The 12,800-nt window shown below is 37.2% G+C and overlaps 1 protein-coding gene across 3 annotated transcripts in view; it reads right to left on the minus strand.

Moving 5' to 3' along the window:
- Arhgap12 (Rho GTPase activating protein 12) overlaps positions 1-12,800 on the minus strand; it is a 107,578-nt gene that overhangs the window by 4,259 nt on the left and 90,519 nt on the right. For all 3 annotated transcript variants that reach the window (XM_069998265.1, XM_069998264.1, XM_069998263.1), the window contains 3 exons: positions 5,432-5,534; positions 3,481-3,597; positions 1,053-1,151 (listed from right to left, as the gene is read on the minus strand). In XM_069998265.1, the coding sequence (XP_069854366.1) occupies positions 1,053-1,151; positions 3,481-3,597; positions 5,432-5,534 (319 nt within the window). The remainder of the gene's footprint in view (positions 1-1,052; positions 1,152-3,480; positions 3,598-5,431; positions 5,535-12,800) is intronic.

Consider the following 12,800-nt stretch of genomic DNA (forward strand, 5'->3'; position numbering starts at 1 on the left):
TATCACACTGACTGTGGGTTACTGTGGGTTAGGTCAAGGAAAACATCTCTTGAAACATAAAATACTAACAATTTAAAGGTAAACCTCTGCAAATACCTGGAGATAACTTTAAAAAGCAAAAGAAGCAATATAAGTCAACTGATCCATAATTTTGCATAGAATTTTACAATGTAAAATCACATCTGAAGAACTTTCCTCTAAGGTATCATAGTAAATGTTTATGATAAATTAATCTTATAAAACTATAGTGCTGGGGTAAGTATACAATGCCTTTAATTTAACAAAGCACAGTATCTCTAACGGCTATTCATTTAGCTCCTTACGAATAAAGATAAACAGTATGGTGTCTTTACTGTCATACTGACAAAAAAAAAGTTAATGGAAAAAAGTAAAAAAGAATCTAAAACTGGCAGAAATTACAATAAATTAAAAGTATTTTCTCATTTTTACAAAATATTTCTAATTAGATAGGTACAAGTTAATGTTATTATACTGTTAATTCATACATACTAGCATAAATACTATAAATTTTTAAGTTCAACAAAATAAAAATTAATGTCTCATTTTCAGGAAACACAAGAAAGATTTCTCTATTTAGAAATATTAGCTGATTTAACAACTTTAAAATATCATCTCAATTTTATTACAGAACATTCTCTTAGTAAGAAAATGTAATCTCCTCAAAATTGCTGCTGTTTGTATTTTAAGCAACAGGCAACTCCAAGTGGCTTCCAGAAATTCCATACACTTAACTACTCATATGTTTTGTTGTTTTTTTTAATAAACAAGATACTTTAAAAAGAAAATCTTAGAATCACAATGAACTTTTGATGGTCTCCCTCAAAATCTCAAAAACCCTACATATTTTGATGGCAAAAGAAAGAGTTTGGGTTTGGCTTGCTAGAAAAATAAAAAATAAAAAACTGTTGGAAATGGCGCTGTGGCTCAAGTGGTAGAGTGCTCGCCTTGGGCTGACAAGCTCAGGGACAGTACCCAGGCCTACAGTTCAAGCCCCATGACCAACACCCCCCCCCCAAAAAAAACTGTCTTACCATGTTCTTCAACGTGTTCAATGCATAACTTCACAAATTTTGGCACTGTGACGTTCTCTCTCTGACACAGATTAGCAAGATTAGATCCAAATACCTGATCTGAAAGAGAGTTTGTTTTAGATGAACCACTTGCTTAAAATGTAGTTCATTTGACTAAATGAGCTAAATGGCTAAGTGCACTAGAACATGTGCAGTGGTATCTCACACTGTTTCCCATGACCTATGTCTTATTTGGTCAGCACAGCACCCTACTTGTCCAATTTCACTTCAAATAATGCTTCTTACAAAACTCCATGAATACAACTCACTCATGCTGGAGAGTCTTTGTATGTCCTCTGCAGAGAACGATTTCTTCTTTACTCCTGGTTCTCAGCTAAAACGTCACCTCTTTATCAGTAACTATGTTTATCTAAAATAATTCAATTCTAGTCACTTCTTTTTTATTACTACCTTAGATTCACAGCACTTGGTACTGCTTCAATCTTGTCTGACGTCCCACTTTAGTACCAGTTCCATTAGAGACGGACCTTGCAGTTCTTGAAGGCAAATGGGTATTGATGGGCTCCTATGCTCATGTCTAGCTCTTAAAAATCCAAACATTTTGAACACTATGAAAACAAACACTCCCACCACGTGCTGACACTTAATTCCAAGAAATATACTTCAAAAACTGTTCCACTAATCCTTTTCCAACAGTTTAGAAATTATAAATCAAGGGGCTGGGGGTTTAGCCCAGCGGAAGGGCGCCCGCCTGGCGTGTGCAAGGCCCTGGGTTCGGTTCTCAGCCCTGGTTAAAAAAAAAAAATTTAAAAAAATAGAAATTATACATCAATGCTAATTACTCAGGAAAACAAGCAAAATTATTTGAAGTGATGAATAACCTCATAAAGTGAGTGTGTGTGTGTGTGTGTGTGTGTGTGTGTGTGTGTGTGTATGTTGGTTATAGGGCTTGAACTAAGGGTCTGGGTGCTGTCCCTGACTTCTCTCTCTCAAGGCTAGTGCTCTACCATTTTGAGCTACAGTGCTACTTCTAATTTTCTGGTGGTTAATGGTAGTTAAGACTCTCACTGACTTTTCTGCCTGGACTGGCTTTGAACCTTTTTTTTTTTTTTTTAATTTAATTTTATTTTATTTGAGAACATACTGTACAGAGGGGCTACAATTACATGGGTGGCTTTGAACCTTGACCCAGCCTTCTGAGTAGCTTGATTACAGGCATGAGCCACTGGTACCTGGCAACAATGGCTTATTTTTTCTCAGTGAAAGTGATAAATTAATAACAATGTCTATTAACTTATTGTCAGTCTTTTGTTTTTTAAAGGCTCTAAGTGGGGCTGGGAAGTGGCTCAGTGGTAGAGCACTTGCGTTCCATTCATGAGGCCCTGGGTTCCATTCCTCAGCATCACATAAGCAGAAAAAAAAGAAAATCCGGAAGAGGTGCTGTGGCTCAAGTGGTAGAGTGCTGGCCTTGAGCTGAAGAGCTGAGGGACAGCACTCAAGCCCAGAGTTCAGGCCCACAACCGGACCACCCCCCATCCCCCGCAATAAAAGGCTCTAAGCTAGATATACCACTTCATGTGCTTTATTCAAGAAGACTTGTTGATATGTAATTTTTAAGGATGATAATCAGCAGTCCTTAAATGTCTTTTGAATGAGAATCATTTTTGTATTTTAATTTAGATGTTTTTACAAGCAGATGTTCTGGTGATAGCTTTTGGTAGAAACCTCATAATCAGATGCAAATAGTACATCTTATAATATATTATGTTTACAGTTCATCTTATAATATTATTTTTATCGTTATTTCTGGATATCACTATTTTGAACTTAAGAAGTTTTTATCTTGAGAATTAACACATTCACAAAAACTACAGGCATACGTAGGCATAAATGATTATAAAGAATGCTTTCCTATTTAAAAAGATCTTGTTAGTGCACATGGTACTTATAAATGAAAAAAATATACAAAATAATGAAATTAATAAAGTAGTCAAGATTAGTTCACTCTTTCTTTTATTCTACATTGTCAATTTATTTTTTAATTATCTTTAAGGAGCTGTACAAAAGAGTTCATATTTAACAAAGTAGTTTATCAATATAATGCATCTTAATAAAAAATTTATACTTCTGATCTTTACATAACAAAACCAAAGCTCTTTATATCTTGTCATTCTCAGATACAGGGTTTCTAAAACTGTTTGGCATTTATTTCTGTATGATGTTTAAAGTGAAGTTTGTATGTAAATTTTAAAAATGTTAATTATTCTAATATCTTATAATCACTGTACTTGAAAATTCTATGATTAAAAAATTGCAACATTTTTACAAACAAGAAATTTCCAAACAGGATATTTAGTAATTTCAATTCCAAACATCTTATTTCTGGTTTTGCATAACATGCATTATAAAAATCACTTCACCTACCTACCTTTTATATAACCTTTTTCACGAACAGCTTGCAAAGTAGGGCGTCGGGTAAGAAACTTCTTTAAATTTTTCTTGGTTTTTTTCTGCTCTGAAGAATCTATGCTAGATACTTTCATGGCTTAAAAAAATAGATATTAGGCATTTCATAAAATAAAAATTTTTTCTGATAGAAGTTTTCCATAGAGAATTCAAAACATTTTAATTTCCTATGTCAAAATCACAGTACAAATTATTCTATCTTTAATGTAGTTTAAAGAAGATATGCGATAAAGAAAATGAACAGAGACACAGCTTATAGCAAAATTTTTATTTTTATCACTAAAAACTACTGCTATGCCTTCACTGTTGATATCATGATGTCCTTATGTAATCAGATTTTAATATTATTTCATAAGTGATTCTACTAATATTTTTGAATCTCCATCATTTTAAAAAGTAAAATGACTACAGAAAATCCATGAAAAGCCAGGCGTGGTGGTTCACGCCTGTAATCCTAGCTACTCAGGAGGCTGAGATCCGAGGATCACAGTTCAAAGCCAGCCTGGGCAGGAAAGGCAGTGAAACTTTTTTTTTTTTTTTTTTGGTCGGTCATGGGGCTTGAACTCTGGGCCTGAGTGCTGTCCCTCAGCTCTTCAGCTCAAGGCAAGCACTCTACCACTTGAGCTACAGCGCCACTTCTGGTTTTCTGGTGGTTTATTGGAGATAGGAGTCTCACGGTCTCTCCTGCCCGGGCTGGCTTTGAACCGCGATCCTCAGGTCTCAGCCTCCTGAGTAGCTAGGATTACAGGCGTGAGCCACCAGCGCCCAGCTGGCAGTGAAACTTTTATCCCCAATAAACCACCAGAAAACCAGAAGTGGCACTATGGCTCAAGTGGTAGAGTGCTAGCCTTGAGCTGAGGAGCTGAAGGACAGTGCTCACGCCCAGAGTTCAAGCCCCATGACCGACAAAACAAAAAACAAAACAAAACAACACCAAAAAAAGGGAAAATCCATAAAAACAAAATCTCTATCTATTCAAGTCTCATTAATAAACACACTCATATTTGAAGTCAACTCTCACAGTAAGTATCTGTACTCTGTAAGAATGGGACTACCTGCAAAATGTTTTGCATTGTCTTCTCTGGTACTGACTTAGGAGCACTACAGAAAAATACTAAGTTGTATTTCCTACAAATAATTGTGTTTGGGGAAACCTAAGAACCAAGAATATATTAGGCAAAGAATAAAAATAATTTTTCTACTGACACTACTACATGGTAACAATGTCAATAAAAGCCTTAACCTTCATTAGAATAAGAGAAAAACGTCTTTTCTATCATTCAGTCTAAAGACCAGAAACTATGAAACATATGAATTATAATTCAAATAGATTGAAAAGTACAGAGTCACAGCAAATGGCCTATTTCAATAATACACTTCATAGTTTATATTAGAAAATACTCTTCTTAAAACTTCTGGCTTTAGCTCTGTCCCTTTCACTAAATGGTAACAAAGAACAATATCTAATTGCTGTTACTTACTCTTATTTGTAACAAGCTAAATGTATCTGTGCACATGGACAGATGTCATAGTGTAGACACAGCTGCCTGGTGGCCAGAATGTAATATATTCCATGACTATGGACTTCTTAAGAGTTTATGTAAAATCTTTAAACAGTCAATAAATACCTACAAATGATTCCATATGTACAATTTTCCCTTCAAGTTTAACAACACCTGAACAGTATTCATATGAATTATGATGACAAAAATGTTATCATATAATATAAACTATGAAGTTGAACAATGACAATAATGAGTTTGCAAGAAGAAAGATTACTGGAGTACTGAGCTGCAACTACTTAATATTGTAACTTTTTCAGATATTGGCTGTTGCATAAAGCTTATTTAAACACTATGAAAACTAAGATGCTCACTCAAACAATTAACAAAATAAGGAAAATAACTACTTACAACGAAGTTTTTTAAGCTCCTTTTGATCTTTTTCTTTATCCTGCTTTTCTAATCCTGGTGAATCTGGTACCTCCTCTTCAACCGCTTCATCAGTTTCTACTGCCTATTGGTGAGAAGTTTCCCAAATAACATTACTTCTAGTATAACGTAATTTGAAGTAGTATAATTCTCCAAATGACCAGTAATTGACTTCTGATTGAATTTGGGAGAAAAAGCGAGTGTACAGTATGTTCAATTTAAAGATTTGAGAGCTCTGGGGTGTAGCTTAAACAATACAGTGCCTGCCTAGGATGACTAAGGCCCTGAATTCAAACATCAGTACTGCAAAAAAGAAAAAAGATTTGATACATCTTTACTGTTTCTTCCTCTTGATGTAATTGAGAGAGAGAGACAGAGAGAGAGACAGAGACAGACAGACAGGCACTGGTAGTTCATACCTGTAATCCCAACTACTCAGGAGACTAAGATCTGAGGATCGCAGTTCAAAGCCAGCTAGGGCAGGAAAGTACCTGAGAGTCTTATCTCCAATTAACCACCAGAAAACCGGAAGTGGCGCTGTGGCTCAAGAAGTAGAGTGCTGGCCTTGAGCTGAAGAGCTCAGGGACAGCGCCTAGGCCCCGAGTTCAAGCCCCACAACCGACAAGAAAAAATAAGTAAAAAGAAAAAGAGAGAGAGAGAGAGACAAAATACTGCTAGTAGCTCACAGGAAAGTAGTTGTATATTGTTGGCAATACTATCCTGCCCCATTTGATCTAGTGTATGTTTGAGTGGCACTAGCAGCAGTTAGAAAGCCAGGCTACACTATCAGATACCATCACCTACATTCTGTGACAAGACAGGAGGACTTATACCCATGAATATGACAATCACACTATCTATGATGACAGTATTTGCTGTGGTAAAAGTGAAAGACTTTTACTCACAGACTCCTGAAGATTAAGAAGTAAAAGAAATTTAGAACTCATTGACAACTGGTTACTACCAAGGTAACTTTTACAGGTTAAAACCCGGACCGAATTCTTGAAACTAAATACTTTGTATTCCATCCTGAGGTCTTTACTCCATTTGTATCTAAATAAATTTTTGTGTAAGGGCTAGCTCCTGTTTCTTCTTAGAGATCCCACTAACGCTACTTACTGAAAAGCTCATTCTTCCTCATGGTTCTACAGTGTTATAATTGGCATAAATAGTCTACAGGCATGGCAGTCTGTTTCTAGGTTCCTTATTCTATTCCACAGGTTTGGATGTCTATTCCTACATTGTAACACACTATATTAATTAATATAGCTTTAAAATGTTGTAATATATGATACAGAAGTCCTTTTACTTTCTCACTTAAAAGTGTCTTGGACATTGTTTATCCCTTTGTATTTCTGTATAATTTTGAAGTAAGTTTATCATGTTCTACCAGAAAAATTACTTAGATTTTGAATGAGGCTCAAAAATCTCGTAAATCTGTAAAGTAAATTATATTCATACATGATTCAATCTTTTAGTCCGTGAACACAATATAGTTCTCATTTAATTAGGCTTTTCTTTAATGTCTCTCAAGAAAAGTTTTGCCGTTTTCCTTGTACTTTTTCTTTTTTTTTTTTTTTTTTTTTTTTTTTAATTTTTTTATTGTAAAGATTCTATACAGAGGGTTACAGTTACATGAGTGGGGTAATGAGTACACTTCCTCTTGAACATTGTTACCCCCTCCATTGTTTTCTCCCTACCATCCCCTCCCTCCCTCCCTTCCCCAAGGTTCTTTTTTTTTTTTTTTTTTTTTTTTTTTTTTTTTTTTTTTGATTGTGATTAAGTGATTACTTAATTTCCGGAAATTCACAGTATTGTGGAATAATGATGCTCATTTAAAGTCACACGTTCATTCTAACTTTCCTGGAGCAAATTGTCTATCACAGTCTGTAATATATAACGGTGTTCATATGTTATATACCATACACGTGATCAGCAGCATGGGGATATTTAGTAGTGGTTCAACCAGATGAGTGGGAGTTCTTTGTTTCTTAAGTCCTGTTAGTTTTGTCATATCACCTAACATTTTGGATTCATCATCCACTTATCAGGGAGACCATGTACTGTTTGTCTCTTCGTTCTTGGCTTACCTCGCTCAACATGATTCCTTCTAGCTCCATCCATTTCCCTGCAAATGCCATTATTTTGTCATTTCTAATGGCTGCATAATATTCCATTGTGTATAGATACCACAATTTTTGGATCCATTCATCTGTGGTGGGGCATCTAGGTTGTTTCCATATCCTAGCTATTGCGAACAGTGCTGCAATAAACATGGAGGTGCATGTGTCTTTGTATATTGGTTCCTGTTGTTCAGGGTAGATGCCTAGAAGTGGTATGACTGGGTCGTAAGGGAGGTCAATCTTTAGCTTTCTAAGGACCCTCCAGACTGCTTTCCAAAGTGGTTGTATGAGTGTACATTCCCACCAGCAGTGTAATAGCGTTCCTCGTTCTCCACATCCCCTCCAGCATTTGTCGTTGGCTGATTTGTGGATGTGGGACATTCTGACTGGGGTAAGGTGGTATCTCAGGGTTGTCTTTATTTGCATTTCCTTCACCACCAGGGATGATGAACATTTCCTCATGTGTTTCTTTGCCATTTTTATTTCTTCATTTGAGAAGTCCCTCTTTAGTTCCCTTGCCCATTTAGTAATTGGTTTGTTGGGTTTGGGAGGGATTAGTTTCTTGAGTTCCCTGTATATACAGGATGTTAACCCCTTGTCTGATATATTGCTGGTAAATATTTTTTCCCAATTAGTTGGTTGTCTTTCTAGCTTGGTTGCGATAGCTTTATCTGTGCAGAAGCTTTTTATTTTAAGGTAGTCCCATTTGTCGAGTCTCTCTCCAATTTGTTGTGACCCTGGGACTCTGTTCAGGAAGTTCCTTCCTGTGCCTATTAGTTCAAGTGTCTCTCCTACTCTGTCCTGCAGTAGTTTCAGAGATTCAGGTTTAATGTTAAGGTCTTTAATCCATTTTGAGTTGATGTTGGTGCATGGTGATAGGCTGGGGTCCACTTTTAGTTTTCTGCATGTGGCTGCCCAGTTTTCCCAGCACCAGCGGTTGAAGAGGCTGTGTTTCTTCCATTGTATGTCTTTGGCTCCTTTGTCGAATATCAGCTGGCTGTAGGCCTGTGGATTTATTTCTGGATCTTCTATTCTGTTCCATTGGTCTTCGGGTCTGTTTTTGTGCCAGTACCATGCTGTCTTTGTTATTATAGCTCTGTAGTAGAGTTTGAAGTTCGGCATGGATAGCCCTCCCATATTGTCTTTATCCCCTAGAATTGTTTTGGCTATTCTAGGTCTTTTGTTGTTCCATATGAATTTTTGGACTGTTTTCTGTATTTCAGAGATGTACGTCATTGGGATTTTAATAGGAATTGCGTTGAATTTGTATATTAGTTTTGGAAGTATTACCATCTTTACTATATTAAGTCGGCCTATCCAGGAGCATGGGAGGTCTTTCCATTTCCTAGTGTCTTCTGCAATTTCTTTCTTTAACTTTTTATAGTTCTCATTAAATAGTTCTTTTACATCTTTGGTTAGGTTAATTCCTAAATATTTTATTTTTCGGGAGGTTATTGTGAATGGGGTTGCTCCCTTTATTTCCCTCTCTTCCTGTACATTATCAGTGTATAGGAAGGCAACTGATTTTTGTGGGTTTATTTTGTATCCTGCTATTTTGCCAAAGTGATTTATGATTTCTAAGAGTTTGGGGATGGAGTTTTTGGGATCTTGGAGGTATAGTATCATGTCGTCTGCAAAAAGGGATAGTTTAACTTCTTCTTTTCCTATGCGGATCCCTTTAATGTCTTTTTCTTGCCTTATTGCCCTGGCTAAGGGTTCTAGGACTATATTGAAGAGGAGTGGAGACAGTGGGCATCCTTGCCTTGTTCCTGATTTTAGGAGAATTGGTTGTAGCTTTTCCCCATTAAGTATAATATTGGCTATTGGTCTGTCATAAATGGCTTTTATTGTTTTTAGAAATGTTCCTTCTATTCCTATTTTCTCCAGAGCTTTTAGCATGAATGAATGTTGAATTTTGTCAAAGGCCTTTTCTGCATCTGTAGCGATAATCATGTGATTCTTGACCTTGGCTCTGTTGATATGTTGGATTACATTTATTGACTTACGTATGTTAAACCATCCCTGTGTCTCTGGGATGAAGCCTACCTGGTCATAGTGAATTATTTTTTTTATGTGTTTCTGGATTCTGTTAGCTAGAATCTTGTTAAGGATCTTTGCATCTGTGTTCATCAAGGAGATTGGCCTGTAATTCTCCTTTTTGGTTGGGTCTTTGCCTGGTTTGGGGATGAGTGTGATATTGGCTTCGTAGAATGAGTTTGGGATAGCTCCTTCCTTCTCTGTTTCTCTGAAGAGCTTGAGGAGTATGGGTATTAGTTCTTGTTTGAAGGTCTTATAGAATTCTGCTGTGAATCCATCTGGTCCTGGGCTTTTTTTTGTTGGAAGACTTTTGATAGCTTCCTGTATCTCATTATAGGATATTGGCTTATTTAATTGGTTAACTTCTTCTTTGCTCAGTTTGGGCAACTTGTATTTCTCTAAAAATGCATCCATTTCTGCCCGATTTTCTTCCTTTAGAGAGTATAGCTTTTGAAAGTAGTCTGTTAGAATTGTTTGGATATCTTGGGTACGTGTGGTGATGTTTCCCGTGGCATCCCTAATCCTATTAATATGGGTTTCCTCTCTTCTTTTTTTAATTAATCTAGCCAATGGGCCATCAATTTTGTTTATTTTTTCAAAGAACCAGCTTTTTGTTTGGTTTATTTTGGTTATGGTTTTCTGATTTTCTAATTGGTTAATCTCTGCTTTTAATTTGGTTATCTGGCTTCTTCTAGTAGCTTTAGGTCCCATTTTTTCCTGTTTTTCTAGCTGTTTTAATTGCAACATGAGATTATTTACTTGGTCTGTCTCCATTCTCTTGATGTGGGCACTGAGGGCAATAAATTTGCCCCTCAGGACTGCTTTTGCTGTGTCCCACAAGTTTCTTTGTGAGGTGTTTTCATTTTCATTGAGTTGTAGGAAATGCTTTATTTCTTCTCTGATCTCTTCTGTTATCCAGGCATTGTTAAGGAGTGTGCTGTTCAATTTCCATGTATTGGAGAAATTTCTGCGGTATGCTTTGTTATTGAGAGCTAGCTTGATTCCACTGTGGTCAGATAGGATACAGGGGATTATGTCGATCCCTTTGTATTTGCTTAAGTTCCTTGCATGAACTATGATATGGTCTATTTTGGAGAAAGTTCCATGAGCTGCTGAGAAGAATGTGTACTGTGTTGTTTTAGGGTGAAATACTCGGTAGATGTCAGTTAATTCCGCTTGCAGTATGGCCTCTCTTAATTCGGTAGCTTCTTTGCCAATCCTCTGGTTGGTAGACCTGTCCTTTGGTGAGAGTGGTGTGTTAAAGTCTCCTAGTATTATCGTATTGGGATCTATTTTATTCTGTAAGTTTGAGAGCATTTGTTTGACATATCTGGGTGCACCAATATTTGGGGCATATAAGTTGATGATGGTTATATCCTCCTCTTGGATTGTTCCCTTTATTAATATGTAGTGTCCGTCCTTGTCTTTCTGTACTGATTTTAATGAAAAGTTTATTTTGTCAGATATCAGGATAGCTACACCTGCTTTCTTACTGGGGGCGTTTGATTGGTAGATCCTTTTCCACCCCTTCACTCTGAGTTTGTTTGTATGTTTGGCTGAGAGGTGGGTCTCCTGAAGGCAACAGATGGATGCGTCTTGTTTTCTGATCCAGTCCTCAGTTCGTTTTCTTTTAATTGGCGAATTCAGCCCATTTATATTAAGAGAAAGTATAGAGAGATGCATTGTTGTCCCTGCCATTCCGTTTTCCTAAGTTTTTCTTTTTTCCTTTCCTCCTGTGCTTGCTCAGTTAGACTTTGAGTAACGCCTGTTTGGGGCAGGCCCCAGTTCCTGGCTGCTTTCTTCAGGTTGTGTCCCCCCTCTTAGAATTCTTTGTAATGCTGGCTTAATGTTTATGTATTCATTTAGTTTTTCTTTGCTATTAAAAGTTTTCAGTTCTCCATCAAATGTGAATGCTAGCTTTGCCGGGTAGATCAGTCTGGGTTGGCAGTTATTGGCTCTCAGGGCTCGTATGGTGCTTTCCCAGGCTTTTCTTGCATTCATTGTTTGTGTGGAGAGATCTGCAGTAATTCTTATTTTTTTCCCATTGTAGTATAGCTCCTTCTTCATTTTTGCTGCATGCAGGATTGTTTCCTTATTATTCAGATCTATCATTTTTACTATAATGTGTCTAGAAGTGTTTCTCCTGGGGTCTTGCTTGTTGGGTGTTCGATAAGCTTTTGTGATGTAGTTAAGATGGTCGTTTTTGAGGTGGGGAAAATTTTCATTGATTATATTGTTAAATAGGTGGTGCATTCCCTTGCTCTGGAATTCCTCACCTTCGTCCACTCCAATTATGCGAAGGTTAAATTTTTTAGCATTATCTGCTTGCTCTTGAATATCCCTTTGGTTTAATTTGAGTAATTTTTCCATATCTGTCACTTTTTGGTCCAGTTGGTGTATTCTGTCTTCTGTATCTGACACTCGACCTTCCATTTCATTCACTCTGTTGACAGTGGCTTCTATTGTGGTTTGCATGGAGGAAATGGATCCCTTTATGGATTCAATGTTGGTTCTCAGAGTACTGATCTCACCTCTCAATGAGGTATGCATTACCTCTAATTTGGCGTTTATCTCACTTCTTACTGAGGTTTGTGCAGCTTCTATTTTTGCATGCATCTCTTGTTTGATACCCTGTATCTCTTTGGATAGATCATCCTTGTGCTCTTTCAATTTCTGATCAATTTCTCGCTTTATTTCTTGAGTCATTGCCTCCAGCAACCCTTGGAAGTAGCCTTTGTCTTCCATTCCTGCTTTGCTCCCACTGGGGCTCTCCCCTGTGTGGCTGCTGGCTTTTGAGGTGAGCTTGCTGTCCTGGGTGGTAGTAAACCTTGTGATTTTTCTCTGTGATTTTCGCATGGAGGTTCAGGAGACTGCTCTTCAATTTTGTTTTGGTGTGTCTGTCTTTGCTTGGTTGCTGATTCTGTATTGGTAGAGAGAGTCTGTGCCTGATCTGGGTTCTGTTGGGAGCCTATTTCCAGCTGCTATTCTGTCTTACTTAGGATTCTCAGCTCTCTGCTGTAGATTGCTGGCAGTTCCCTCCTTTGGAAGGGTTGAGCAGCCTAGACTGCTTGTGTTTGCTCCTACGGGTGCTCTTGTGAAGAACAGATGCTCTGCATGCACTCTCCCAAATGCTGGAGTCTGCTATGGGCTCCTGATGTGTTTTTGTTTGTTTGTTTTGGGCTGGTTGTGGG

The sequence above is a fragment of the Dipodomys merriami genome, unplaced genomic scaffold (assembly GCF_024711535.1).
Source record: "Dipodomys merriami isolate MVZ:Mamm:240054 unplaced genomic scaffold, mDipMer1.0.p SCAF_51, whole genome shotgun sequence".
NCBI lineage: Eukaryota > Metazoa > Chordata > Mammalia > Rodentia > Heteromyidae > Dipodomys > Dipodomys merriami.